Below are 12220 nucleotides of genomic sequence, written 5' to 3' on the forward strand. Positions count from 1 at the left end.
GTCCATGGTGGTAAGGTATCGAGCTCCTCCCAGCTTGTCTAGGAGCTCGTCAGGCCTGGGCATGGGGTAGGCGTCAGAAACAGTGATGGCACTGAGTTTCCGATAGTCCACACAGAACTGAATCGACCTGTCCTTTTTGGGGACCAGCACCACCGGTGAGTCCCAAGGGCTGGCAGATGGCTGGATCACCCCCAAAGCCAGCATGTCATTGACCTCTCTTTCCAGGTCCTGAGCAGTTTTCCCTGTGCCTCGGAAGAGGGAGCATCTTATCGGTGGGTGCAATCCTGTTTGCACCCGGTGGACAGTCAGATTAGTGAGTCCAGGCCAGGTGGAAAACAGCTGTCGGTACAGATGCAGCACCCCTCTGATCTCAGCTTGCTGGGCAGAGGTTAGCCGATCAGAGAGGGGAATTGTTTCCAGGAGTGAACCAGCTCTGGTTCCAGGGAATAGATCTACTAAAGGGTCATCTCCTTGCTCCTCCCAATGTCCACACACGGCCAACACCACATTCACCCTGGCATAATATGGCTTCATCATATTCACATGGTACACCTGGCGGTGATGCGCCCGATTTGACAGCTCCACCACATAGTTTACCTCATTTAATTGCTTGACAACCTTAAAAGGGCCTTTCCAAATGGCCTGTAGTTTGTTTTTTCTCATGGGGATGAGAACTATCACCTGATTCCCGGTGGTGTAGGCACGGATCCGCACCGTGCGATCATACCAGACCTTCTGCTTCTTCTGGGCTCTGGCCAGATTCCCCTTGGCCAGGCCCCTGAGCTCAGCAAGTCTTTCTCGGAAGGTCAAGACATACTCCACCACTGATTCTCCATCAGACGTGGCCTTCCCCTCCCATTTGTCTCTCATCTAGTCCAGGGGTCCCCTTACCCTCCTTCCATATAACAGTTTGAAAGGCAAAAACCCGGTAGACTCCTGGGGTACTTCCCTGTACGCGAACAACAGGTGAGGTAAGTACTTGTCCCAGTCCTGTGGGTGCTGGTTCATAAAGGTTTTCAGCATCATCTTTAGCATCCCATTGAACCTCTCCACCAGCCCATTGGATTGGGGGTGGTATGCTGAGGCCCAGCTGTACCAGACCCCACATTTCTCCCACAAACACTGGAGCAGGGCCGACATGAAGTTGGATCCTTGGTCTGTCAAAACGTCTTTGGGGAACCCCACTCAGCTGAAAATGGTCAGCAGAGCATCTGTCATGATGTCTGCTTCAATGGAAGACAAGGCCACTTCCTCGGGGCAGCTGGTGGCAAAATCTACCACCACCAGAATATATTTCTTCTGCGACCAGGTCGTCTTGCTGAGAGGTCCCACTATGTCCATAGCCACCTTCTGGAAAGGCTCCTCTATGATGGACAAAGGTCTCAAATCCGCTTTCCCCTTGTCCCAGGCCTTCCCCACCCTCTGACAGGGGCCACAGGATCTGCAATACTGCCCTACAGTGGTAAAGACCCCAGGACAGTAAAAGTTCTGTAGCAGCCTCTGCCTGGTGCACCGGATTCCCTGGTGCCCTGCGAGAGGAATGTCATGGGCCAGGTACAGGAGCTTGCAGTGATACTTCTGGGGGACCACCAGCTGCCTCCGGATCCCCCATGACTCCTTTTCCCTTGGGGGAGCCCATTCTCAGTACAGGAACCCCTTCTCCCACAGGAACCTCTCCTGGCAACCTCTCCCCATGGTCTGTGCCATGCTGGGGACAGCCAGGTCCCTGAGCTTCCACAAGGAGGGAACTTTCTGCAATTCAGCCTGAAACTCAGCAGCTGGGGAAGGGACAGGGACCTGTTCCCTCTTGCCAGCTGGGTCTGAAGCCGCAGCCTCCCTGAGCCTTGTCCCTGGGCACTCCCTCCCCACCGGGGTAGCGTCCTGCACCTCTGGTAAGGTACCCTTCCCGAGGTTAGGGTGCAGTGCCCCTCGCCGGCTCTGGCTACGGGTCATGACCAGGGTGTTCTGCGGGTTGTTTGGCCAGTCCTCTAGATCCTCATGCATCAACACCTCAGTGGGAAAATGGTGGTGCACCCCCATGTCCTTGGCCCCCCATTTCAGATGTACCCTCGCCCCGGGTAGCTTGAATGGGGTCCCACCCCCGCCCCCGTCAGGGTCAGGTAGGTGTTGGGCATCACCCGGTCTGGAGCCACCACCTCAGGCCGGGCCAACGTTACCTCCGTGCCCATATCCCAGTATCCATTGACCTTCCTCCCATCCACCTCTAGGGGAACAAGGCACTCACTCCACAGGGACAGCCCCGCACCCACCCTGTAAACAGAGAACCTTGAGTCTGGAGCATCCAGCCCTCCAGAGGAGCTGGTCTGGGAAACTCCTCCCTCCTGAGTAGTTGGAAAGCTGTCAGCCCCCCTTGCCTGGGAAGCCTGCCCCTCATCCGTCTGGGTCCCTAACCAGTTAACCCTGTGTGGGTTTGGTCTGCTCAGTCTGTCCTTGAGCTTGGGGCACTGTGTCCGTTTGTGGCCTCTCTGGTCATAGTAATAGCACCTCATGTCCCGTTGGTCCTCTCGAGCGGGTCGGTTGGTCCTGACGCTGGATGCTCCCCTTGGGAGGGGGTTCTCCGTATTCGCCCTTTGGGAGGTCCCATGGTAGTTCTCTCTCTGCATCATGGCAGGGCTCTTTCTTTGGGACTCCTTCCTGCCACCCCTTGACAGGCTTTTCACAAACTCGTTGGCCAGCTGCCCTGCACGTCTCAGGTTCTCTGGCTTTTTGTCCTCCAACCATAGCCTCAGGTCGGATGGGCACTGATCATACAGTTGCTCCAGTACAATTAGGTCAAGCAGGTCCTCCTTCATCTGGTCCCCATCTGCCCACTTGTGGGTATCCCTGCATTCGGATGGCCAGCTGTAGATATGAGACCTCAGGGGTTTTATGCTGACTCTGGAACCTTTCCCAGTACTTCTCGGGAGTCAGCCCAAACTCGTGTAGCAGGGCCTTTTTGAATAGTTCATAGTCCCCTGCCTCCACCCCTTCCATTCAGCTGTACATTGCCACTGCTTTGGGGTCCAGTAACAGGGTGAGAAACCGGAGCCTGTCTGCCAGGTCAACCCTGCGCCGCTCACAGGTGTTCTCAAAGGCATTCAGGAAATCATCTATGTCCTCCCCTTCCTTTCACTGGGCCAGGATGCACTTGTCAAAGCTCCATGCAGGCCTGGGTCCCCCCTCACTCACCACAGCTGGGGGCTCGCTGGTCCTCAGCCTTGCCAACTCCAGCTCATGTTGACTCTGCTTTTTGCGATCCTCTAGCTCTCTCAGTTTCAGCTTCCTCTCCCATTCCAGCCACCTCAGCTCCAGGGATGGGGAGCTCCGACTGGAAAATCCCCTGCTGGCCGCAGGGGTCACAGTGCCCTTGGTATTTGTTGGGCTCCTCCCAGCCCCTCCCCTTGGCATAGGAAGGAGGGGTCTCGGGATGCCCTTGGTAGCAGTCTGACCCCTCCCAGCTGGGACAGACACTGGTGACCGCCCTGTATCTGCAGGGCTGCTCCCCTCAGAGACAGGGATAGGTTCATCTGATTGATCCTCCTCCTCCAGCTGAGCAATCAGCTGTTCTTTGGTGAGCTTCCCATGCACAGCCCCCTCTGCCTGCACAGCTCAACCAGATCACTCTTAAGGTGCTTATTATACATCTTCCTGCTGGCCACTTGCAGTCCTGTGTGTTCGCAGCTCCCCACGGTTTCCAGGAGGAACCCCTAGTGTGCCAGCCCTTCTCCAGGTCACCACCTCTCTCCCAGGGTCGAGCCGCAGACTCCTCCATCCCTGGGCCTGCTCACCACAGTCCCCAGGGGGACCCCGTTATTGCAACAGTCCTTCTCGCTGGTGACACACTCCTAGGGGTTAAGCATAGCTTCTCCGCCCCACTCCTCTCTGAATCTTCAGCACTCCTGATCCCCGTCAATCCCCCTTCGTTTTACTGCTCCCCAGTCACTTACTGCAGGAAGCGCTGTCCACAGGGTGCAGTAGATCCCACCACTAACACCAGTTGTCACTGAGTATGGGGGAGTCAGGGCCCTGTACCCCCACTTCCTGCGATTCACCATGACTCTCAGCCAGCCAGTAAAATGGAAGATTTATTGGATGACAGGAACACAGTCCCAAACAGAGCTTGTAGGTACAACCAGGACCCTTCAGTCAAGTCTTTCTGGGGGGCAGGGAGCTTAGACCCCAGTCCTGGGGCTCCCTCCATTTTCCCAGCCAGCTCCAAAACTGAAACTCCCTCCAGCCCGTCCTCTGGCCTTTGTCCAGTTTCCTGGGCAGAAGGTGTCACCTGGCCCCAACTCCCATCCTGGGCTCTCCTGTTACATGCTCAGGTATCTTCCCTCAAGGAAAGTCTCCCATCCCCAACAGTCCCAATAAAACTCCCCTGCAACATCTACAGGTCAATACTCCCCACTCCCTGCTGCGTCACCCCCCCCACCCCCAAATTTTGAGATTGGCTTAAAAATAAAGAGATTTTTTTAAAATCATAAACTTGGTCTCTGCCTTCTGATTTCTGAACCTTTAAAGATGACTTGGGTCACATTTCCAAGTATTTATCTGCACCAAGATGGACAGAGATGTACTTTAAAGCAAAATGAAAGCTGAGATTCTCAGCTAATCACAGGCCTCCAGGAGCTGTGGCTTTAAGAAACCCATCAAATAGCATGAGACTTGTGATAAAGTTCTGTGAGCTGGTAACACTGAGGGGATATCTACACTTTGAGCTACAGCTGTAATTTCCAATGTGGGTAGACATGCACCCACTAGCTTTGATTGAGCTAGTGTGAGAAAGTGTAGCCTTGGTGGTATGAGTGGAGGTGGGGGGGGGGGCGGGCTAGCTCCCCAGGTATGATCCTGCCCAGGATGCTAGGTACATATTCAGGGAGGTTGCTCATGCCACTGTGGCTACTCTGTCATTTATAGCATGACAGCTTGATCAGAACTAGTGCAGGTATGTCTACCCCATCTGGAGACAGCAAGGAACAACCTCTTAAATATTAAAGGCTTCGACAGTGCTAACTCATGGCTTAATGGTGTGGGAAGGGGAGGGAGAGCTGAAATGTTGGAGAGGGAAGGGGGGGGCTACATGTTGTGAGGGATGGTGGGGCAAGGGGTAGAGAAGGAGTCAGACTCAGCAGTTTTCTCTCACACTTACAGTCACTGTAAGCACCAGGGAACTGTCAAGATGCTGGGATACAGACTGTGTCTCAGATTTCTCACACCAGCCCTGTTAGCGTCTATACACTGTCAACCCTTCAAAGCACAACCCCATTATCCCCATTGCACCATAACAAAATGTATAGGCAGGGGGAGGCATGCTGAGAAACGACATAGCAACCATGTGGCCTAGTAGAGAGACCACTGGACTGGGACTATCCTGGCTCTGCCACTGGCCTGCTGGGTGATCTTTGGCAAGTCTCTTCACTGCTCTGTCCCTCAGTTTCCCCCTCTGTAAAATGGGGATAATGAATAAAGTTCCTTGAGCTCTGCTGGTGAAAAGTACTATATAAAAGCTAGGGCTTTGTGTTATTATCTAGCCACAGTCATGTATCAACTGCAAATCTAAGTGAGGACTACAATTGCCTAAATAACCATTAATGTCTACTACAAGGAGTCCTCTTTCTGTTTAAGAAACTAGGAAAGACACTGACAAAAATCTTTGCTAATGCAGAGTTAAGGCTCCCAGAGGTATAAGGTTCAGGTCCTTCCGGAAAACAGTTCAGCAAAACTCAGGGCTCTGAACACCAGCAAATGCAAAGTTAAGGTACAGGCCAAAGCAACCTTAACTCTGCCCTCCTGAGAGATGATCCAATACACCCACCGCACACAGACCTGCACTCTGCCTGTGCAGATAAGGCACATCACTCAGGGATCAGGGCATATGACAACTGTAGCACAGAGTCAAATGCCTTCTCCTTGCTAAGGGAAAACTTGTTTTTAGGGGAGCTGCTCTGAACAGAAGCTACCCACCCTGTTCTACACTGAGCTACTGCCCAGGAACATCCCCACACTTGTCACATTTTATAAGCCCTTCATCCCCTTTAACAGCCCCTTCACCCTCACTCTGCGTCAATGAAGGTTTTTGTCAGCAAATGTGCCAGGTGGCAGGAGGAGCATGGGGGCGGGGCAGGGGGGAGAGACACTCTCACACTAGCAGGAAAGGGCAGAAAGGAGGCTGGTGCTAGATTAAAGCAAGGACCATAAGGGAAGTGGAGACACCAAATCCAGGCCCCACTGAAGTCAATGGGAGTTTTCACCCAGGGGTTTGGCTGGCAGGAGTCCACCAGACAGCGTTAGAAGGAGGGATATTCTGGATGTGCCCTGAGCTGCCTGGATGTCCAGTGGGAGTGACCCTGGAAGGGGTGACATGGTCACTTTTTTATGGATGTGCGAGGAGCTGCAGGGCAGCAGAGCTGAGAACAGGCAGCAAACCCAGCGAGGAGGCCAGAGCTCCTACCTGATGCCAGCCTGTGAACCTGTAGAGCAAGGCAGAGAGCGATGTAGCCGGGCAGAGTGGAGCTCACTGTGGAGCCAGGGGAGAATGAGGGAACCTTCCCCGTCATCGTAGCTGGGTCTGGGAACAGAAGAAACAAACAAAATCAGATGTGCAGTGACTGGCACAAGAGTTAGCCCACTCTGGTGTGCAATGCATGGAGTTGGGAAGGGATTCTCCCCATAGCTCTAGTTTGCACTAGCTCCAAGCAGGGTCAAACATCATTAAGGTTAAAATGCCAGTAGTAGCTGGCAGCCCATCTGCACTAGTACTTGCTCCCTGGAGCTGCACCTGTGCTAAGATTAATGGTTATTCCAGAATAAATTCATATGTGGACACTCTAATTTTGGAACAAGAATGCCTTGTTTCTGTGTTAGACCACTTCTGCAGTGCATTGAGTAAACAGGAACAATGCAATTTGTCTTCTGGAATAAGAGTGTTGTATAAATTTAGCTGTAATATAGGGTATGTCCACACTTTCAGTTGACCCAGACTCTGAGATTACTGCTGCGAGTCCTTTATTGCTGTGTGGACATACCCATAGGGGTCCAAAGAGTCAAAGGTGTTAACATGACCCAGTCACTGTTCAGTACAGGTTTCAGAGTCGCAGCCGTGTTAGTCTGCTTCCGCAAAAAGAACAGGAGGACTTGTGGCACCTTAGAGACGAACAAATTTATTTGAGCATAAGCTTTCGTGGGCTACAGCCCACTTCATTGGATGCATAGAATGGAACATATAGTAAGAAGATATATATATATATATATACACATACAGAGAAGGTGGAAGTTGCCATACAAACTGTAAGAGGCTAATTAATTAAGATGAGCTATTATCAGCAGGAGAAAAAAAAAACTTTTGTAGTGATAATCAAGATGGTCCAGTAACTCTCCACTTAAAAGGCCTCTCACTTAAGGTTGTTTTGATCTCATATCCCTGCTCCATTACAGAACATGCTCCTTTAAAGTTGTGCAATGCTCTGCTATAACGTTGTTTGGCCGCTTGCTTTGTCCACAGCTGGCAGCCCCCCAACGCTCCCACCCCAGCTCCTCCCGCCTGCTGGTGGACCCCGCGGATCAGCGCCTTCCCCCCGCTCCTCCCCCGTCTCCTGACCGCGGCAATCAGCTGTCTTGCGGGGTGCAGGAGGCTGGGGGGAGGAGCAAGGACATGGCCCGCAGCCTCCCCCCCCTTCCCCTGCCTCCTTAACCCCGCAAACCAGCTGATTGCCAGGGGCAGGAGGCAGGGTGGAGGCTGCTGTAGAACTGATGAATGAAATTGTTTTTAATTACTCACTTTATTAATATAACTTCATAGTAAAGTTTAAAGTTTTATGCAAATAAACAAACAGAACTTTATAAGTAAAGTTTTATGAATGAAACAGCGTTCATTCATAAAGCCGGTTACCCCAATAACCGACTAATTAACAAATTAAACTGCTTGTTAACCCCCCCCTCCCCGTGCTCATTGGAAAAGTCCGACGTCACTCGACTCAATTAAGCCGCTTGTTAAGAGCCGCAGCTATTCGGCGGGCTGCTCTTGTAAGTTTCACTTTCAATCCAATTGCTGCTTAGATCACTGAAACTTGGGGCTGGTCTACACTAGAAAATTAGATCGATACAGCTACATGGTTCAGTGGTATGAATTTTTCACACCCTGAGCAACGTAGTTAAGTCAACCTAAATCCCCATGTAGCTGGCTAGGTCAATGGAAGAATTCTTGTCAATCTAGCTACCACCTCTCATGGATTAACTAAAGCAAACAGGAGAACACTTCCCATCCCTGTCATTTCTACACTGAAGTTTATAATGCAGCCCAGCTGCAGCTAAGTCGATGTAGTGTTTTAAGTGTAGACATAGCCTTACACTGTTTCAATATTGTAACCTCTGCTCACTGTTTGCCATTCATTACACTTGTCCATATTGTAACTCAAACTCCATTTTAAAATGCTCACTCCATTTTCTCAAACCCTGCTGTAACATTCATTTTGCAAAACCCTGCAGTAATCTTATTAGTTTAGTTTAGATGTGTGAATGAGGTAAGTATGGATGATGGAATCAACCTCCAGCCCCAGCCCGTCCTGATGAAATAAAGTGTAAACACCCAACGGCTGAAGATGCAGACAACAGCCCTGACAAAGTGAGAAGAGTCCACCCTAAAAAGAAAAGAACAAAGGTGCAATTGAAGCAAGATCAAAGCCAGGTCCAAGGCTGAAAGTCATGTCTGCAATTGACAGGTGATCAATCACACTGAACCCAGAGGAAGCGTGACACAGCAAGACTTATAGACTATTGATTCAAATTAAAAGCCTATGAAAAAGATGGGTAAGATGGAAGACTTTGGGTAATGTTCTACTGCCAACATCGAGGGGCATCAGTGCGCTCCTGACAGAGACCCAGCCCTTCCTCGTGCCCAGCTTTCCTGGCCAGTTAGCCACCATGAGCTATGAACCTAAGCTGCGAAATCAAGCCAGGGACTCAAACTATGTTCAGAACTGGTAATCCAGTTATCCAGCAGCTGCAGAACATTTGATGTGTGTATGTGGTGTGTGTGTGTATTCGCTATTGGTTATAGATCAAATTGTGTTATCATAATAAACGTGGCATCTTGCCTTGTCCCCTGAAATGATCCTGTGTAGTTTTAGCTGCATGACACTGTGCACCGCATCCTCACTCCTGCCCCCAGTCTCCTGAACATCGCAAGACAGCTGATTGCTGCGGGCAGGAGGTGGGGGGAGCAGGGGGAAGGCGCTGATCCATGGGGTCTTCCAGCGGGCAAGATGCACTCGGGGGGAGGGCGCACGTAGGGGAGCTGATAGGGGAGCTGCCAGCCTATTTAATACCTGTATTAAATTGCTAGTTTAAAATTGTTTAAAATGTATATAATGCCTTTTGTCTGGCAAAAAAAAAATTTCCCTGGAACCTAACCCTCCCATTTACATTAATTCTTATGGGGAAATTGGATTTGCTTAACATCATTTCACTTAAAGTCGCATTTTTCAGGAACATAACTACAATGTTAAGTGAAGAGTTACTGTATTAAACAGTTAAAATGGGCTTGGAATTGGTATACAGAGACCTCAGCCTGCTTAGCACCATGGCAAAAAAAAAAAGCACCATAACAAATGTTTTCAATCTTTTATTAAAGATATCAAAAAAGAAGGAAAAATAGTTAAAGCATATGAAATATAAAATATTAAATTAGACTTTCATTTAACAACATCCCTGGTTTCCTTTCCCTTTAGCTGGAGAGAGTTTTTAAAGGAAAAAACCTCTTAGGGATGATCTACACTACAAGCTTAGGTCGATGTATTCAGCATTAGGTCAAATTCATAATGAGTATGTTTACACTGCCAAATCCCTCCTGTCAGCCTAAAGTCTTTTCAAATCCACTCCTGTACTCCACCTGAATGAGTGGAGTAAAGCCAGAGGTGACATTCATGCCTCGAATTAAGGGGAGTGTAAACACTGTGTCTTGTAATTCAGAGTTACTAGCCTCCAAGTGATGACCCAGAGCGCTCCAGTGAGCACTTTGAACTCCCGTGCTCTTCAGCCAGGCGAGCAGGAAAAGCCCTGGGGAACTTTTGAATGTTCATTCCCTGTTGGAGCAGTGTGGAGAGCTCCCCAGCACAGCTGACCATGCCTGCCCAGATGCACAAATTCACTCCAGCATGGATCCTTCAGGAGATGCTGTATCTGATTGCTGGGGGAGAGGGGCGTGGAGGGAAGAGTTTGTGCAGGTAGAGTCTGAACCAGCAACAGAAACACTGATATCTATGCCAAAATTGCACAGGGCATGGTGGATAAGGACTATACCAGAGACACACAGCAGTGCCACGTGGAAATAAAGGAGCTTAGACAAGTGTACCACAGGGGACAAGGCCAGCTTGTGCCAAGCCACTCGCCCACCCCACAGGCAGAACCCCTCAGTTGCGGGCCAGAGCCAGTCTCCTGCAGCCTGTGCGGAGAGAAAGTGAGGCCAGGTGAGTGGAGTGAACCCGCCATGACTCACGACTATGCTCCCCTCTCTTGGCTCAGCCCAGCTCCTCCACCCACCGCCACCTACCTGCTACCAGCTGATTTTTGCAGGGCTAGCACTGCTGACACCCAGCTCAGGCCAGCAGGGAGCAGGGAGTGGACAGACAGCTGGCAGCACATGCACAGACAGGCCTGCTCCCCCTTCTGCACCCCTAATCCCTGCACCCCTTTACTGCTACCCCCTGCATCTCCCTCCTGCACCTGTGTGGGGAAAGTGACCTGGATGCACAAAGCAGCTGGCATTGCTGCTCACTCCCCCTGGAACTGCTGCTCCTCTGCCCCGCGCACCCCTTGGGAGCTGTGATGGGAGAAGCGAGGAGCAACATCAGGGCTCCCTGCTTCCAGGTTACTTTCCCCGCCTTGGCTGCATAAGTGGAAAACAGCAGCTTCTGATGCCTCCTAGCACAGCCCAGGTGGGGAAAGTGACCTGGATGCAGGGAGCCCTGATGTGTGTGTGTGTGTGTGTGTGTGTGTGTGTATGTATATATATATATATAAAACCAGCTAACAAAGCTGGCCAACATACCAGTCATGTGCTGTCCCCACAAAAAGGGTACCATCCCATTATCTCATCCATCACATTTCTCATAGGAACTACCAGGGCTTGAATTACATTTTTGCATGAAAGTGGGACGAATTTAAAAACTGTTTAAAACATTTTAAAAAATATGAAAACCTTTATTACATTGTATTTACAGGTTTCAGAGTAGCAGCCGTGTTAGTCTGTATTCGCAAAAAGAAAAGGAGTACTTGTGGCACCTTAGAGACTAACAAATTTATTAGAGCATAAGCTTTCGTGAGCTACAGCTCACTTCATTGGATGCATTTGGTGGAAAAAACAGAGGAGAGATTTATATACACACACAGAGAACATGAAATAATGGGTTTATCATACACACTGTAAGGAGAGGTTTCAGAGTAGCAGCCGTGTTAGTCTGTATTCGCAAAAAGAAAAGGAGTACTTGTGGCACCTTAGAGACTAACAAATTTATTAGAGCAATGCATCCGATGAAGTGAGCGGTAGCTCACGAAAGCTTATGCTCTAATAAATTTGTTAGTCTCTAAGGTGCCACAAGTACTTTTTTTCTTTTTACTGTAAGGAGAGTGATCACTTAAGATAAGCCATCACCAGCGGGGGGGGGGGGGGGAGGAGGAGGAAAACCTTTCATGGTGACAAGCAAGGTAGGCTAATTCCAGCAGTTAACAAGAATATCAGATTTCAGAGTAGAGAGGCTCGTTCACCTGCGCATCTACCAATGTGATATATGCCATCATGTGCCAGCAATGCCCCTCTGCCATGTACATTGGCCAAACTGGACAGTCTCTACGTAAAAGAATGAATGGACACAAATCAGACGTCAAGAATTATAATATTCAAAAACCAGTTGGAGAACACTTCAATCTCTCTGGTCACTCGATCACAGACCTAAGAGTGGCTATACTTCAACAAAAAAGCTTCAAAAACAGACTCCAACGAGAGACTGCTGAATTGGAATTAATTTGCAAACTGGGTACAATTAATTTAGGCTTGAATAGAGACTGGGAATGGATGAGTCATTACACAAAGTAAAACTATTTCCCCATGGTATTTCTCCCTCCCACCCCCCACTGTTCCTCTGATATTCTTGTTAACTGCTGGAATTAGCCTACCTTGCTTGTCACCATGAAAGGTTTTCCTCCTTTCCCCCCCCCCTGCTGCTGG

At 50.0% G+C, this 12220-nt stretch overlaps 10 protein-coding genes across 23 annotated transcripts in view; 7 read left to right on the forward strand and 3 right to left on the reverse strand.

Moving 5' to 3' along the window:
* The window catches only part of LOC119843336 (butyrophilin subfamily 1 member A1-like), a 1931986-nt gene that overhangs the window by 1819428 nt on the left and 100338 nt on the right, over positions 1 to 12220 (forward strand). The window lies entirely within an intron of this gene.
* The window catches only part of LOC119843287 (zinc finger protein 850-like), a 1467609-nt gene that overhangs the window by 1228685 nt on the left and 226704 nt on the right, over positions 1 to 12220 (reverse strand). The gene's annotated exons all lie outside the window — the stretch shown is intronic.
* The window catches only part of LOC119843274 (zinc finger protein 850-like), a 1382451-nt gene that overhangs the window by 930891 nt on the left and 439340 nt on the right, over positions 1 to 12220 (forward strand). The window lies entirely within an intron of this gene.
* Positions 1 to 12220, reverse strand: part of LOC119843356 (zinc finger protein RFP-like) — a 1128717-nt gene that overhangs the window by 913695 nt on the left and 202802 nt on the right. The window lies entirely within an intron of this gene.
* The window catches only part of LOC119843308 (butyrophilin subfamily 1 member A1-like), a 910188-nt gene that overhangs the window by 894933 nt on the left and 3035 nt on the right, over positions 1 to 12220 (reverse strand). For all 9 annotated transcript variants that reach the window (XM_043496797.1, XM_043496795.1, XM_043496794.1 and 6 more), the window contains exon 2: positions 6452 to 6568. In XM_043496797.1, coding sequence (XP_043352732.1) covers positions 6452 to 6557 — 106 coding nt within the window. In that variant the 5' untranslated portion in view covers positions 6558 to 6568. The remainder of the gene's footprint in view (positions 1 to 6451; positions 6569 to 12220) is intronic.
* LOC119843309 (butyrophilin subfamily 1 member A1-like) overlaps positions 1 to 12220 on the forward strand; it is an 845206-nt gene that overhangs the window by 739156 nt on the left and 93830 nt on the right. The gene's annotated exons all lie outside the window — the stretch shown is intronic.
* The window catches only part of LOC119843327 (E3 ubiquitin-protein ligase TRIM11-like), a 790215-nt gene that overhangs the window by 649998 nt on the left and 127997 nt on the right, over positions 1 to 12220 (forward strand).
* Positions 1 to 12220, forward strand: part of LOC119842642 (zinc finger protein 239-like) — a 1225455-nt gene that overhangs the window by 307533 nt on the left and 905702 nt on the right. The window lies entirely within an intron of this gene.
* LOC119843367 (zinc finger protein 664-like) overlaps positions 1 to 12220 on the forward strand; it is a 1158238-nt gene that overhangs the window by 158667 nt on the left and 987351 nt on the right. The window lies entirely within an intron of this gene.
* LOC119843338 (zinc finger protein 850-like) overlaps positions 1 to 12220 on the forward strand; it is a 621437-nt gene that overhangs the window by 158667 nt on the left and 450550 nt on the right. The gene's annotated exons all lie outside the window — the stretch shown is intronic.

This window comes from Dermochelys coriacea, chromosome 14, assembly GCF_009764565.3.
Source record: "Dermochelys coriacea isolate rDerCor1 chromosome 14, rDerCor1.pri.v4, whole genome shotgun sequence".
NCBI lineage: Eukaryota > Metazoa > Chordata > Testudines > Dermochelyidae > Dermochelys > Dermochelys coriacea.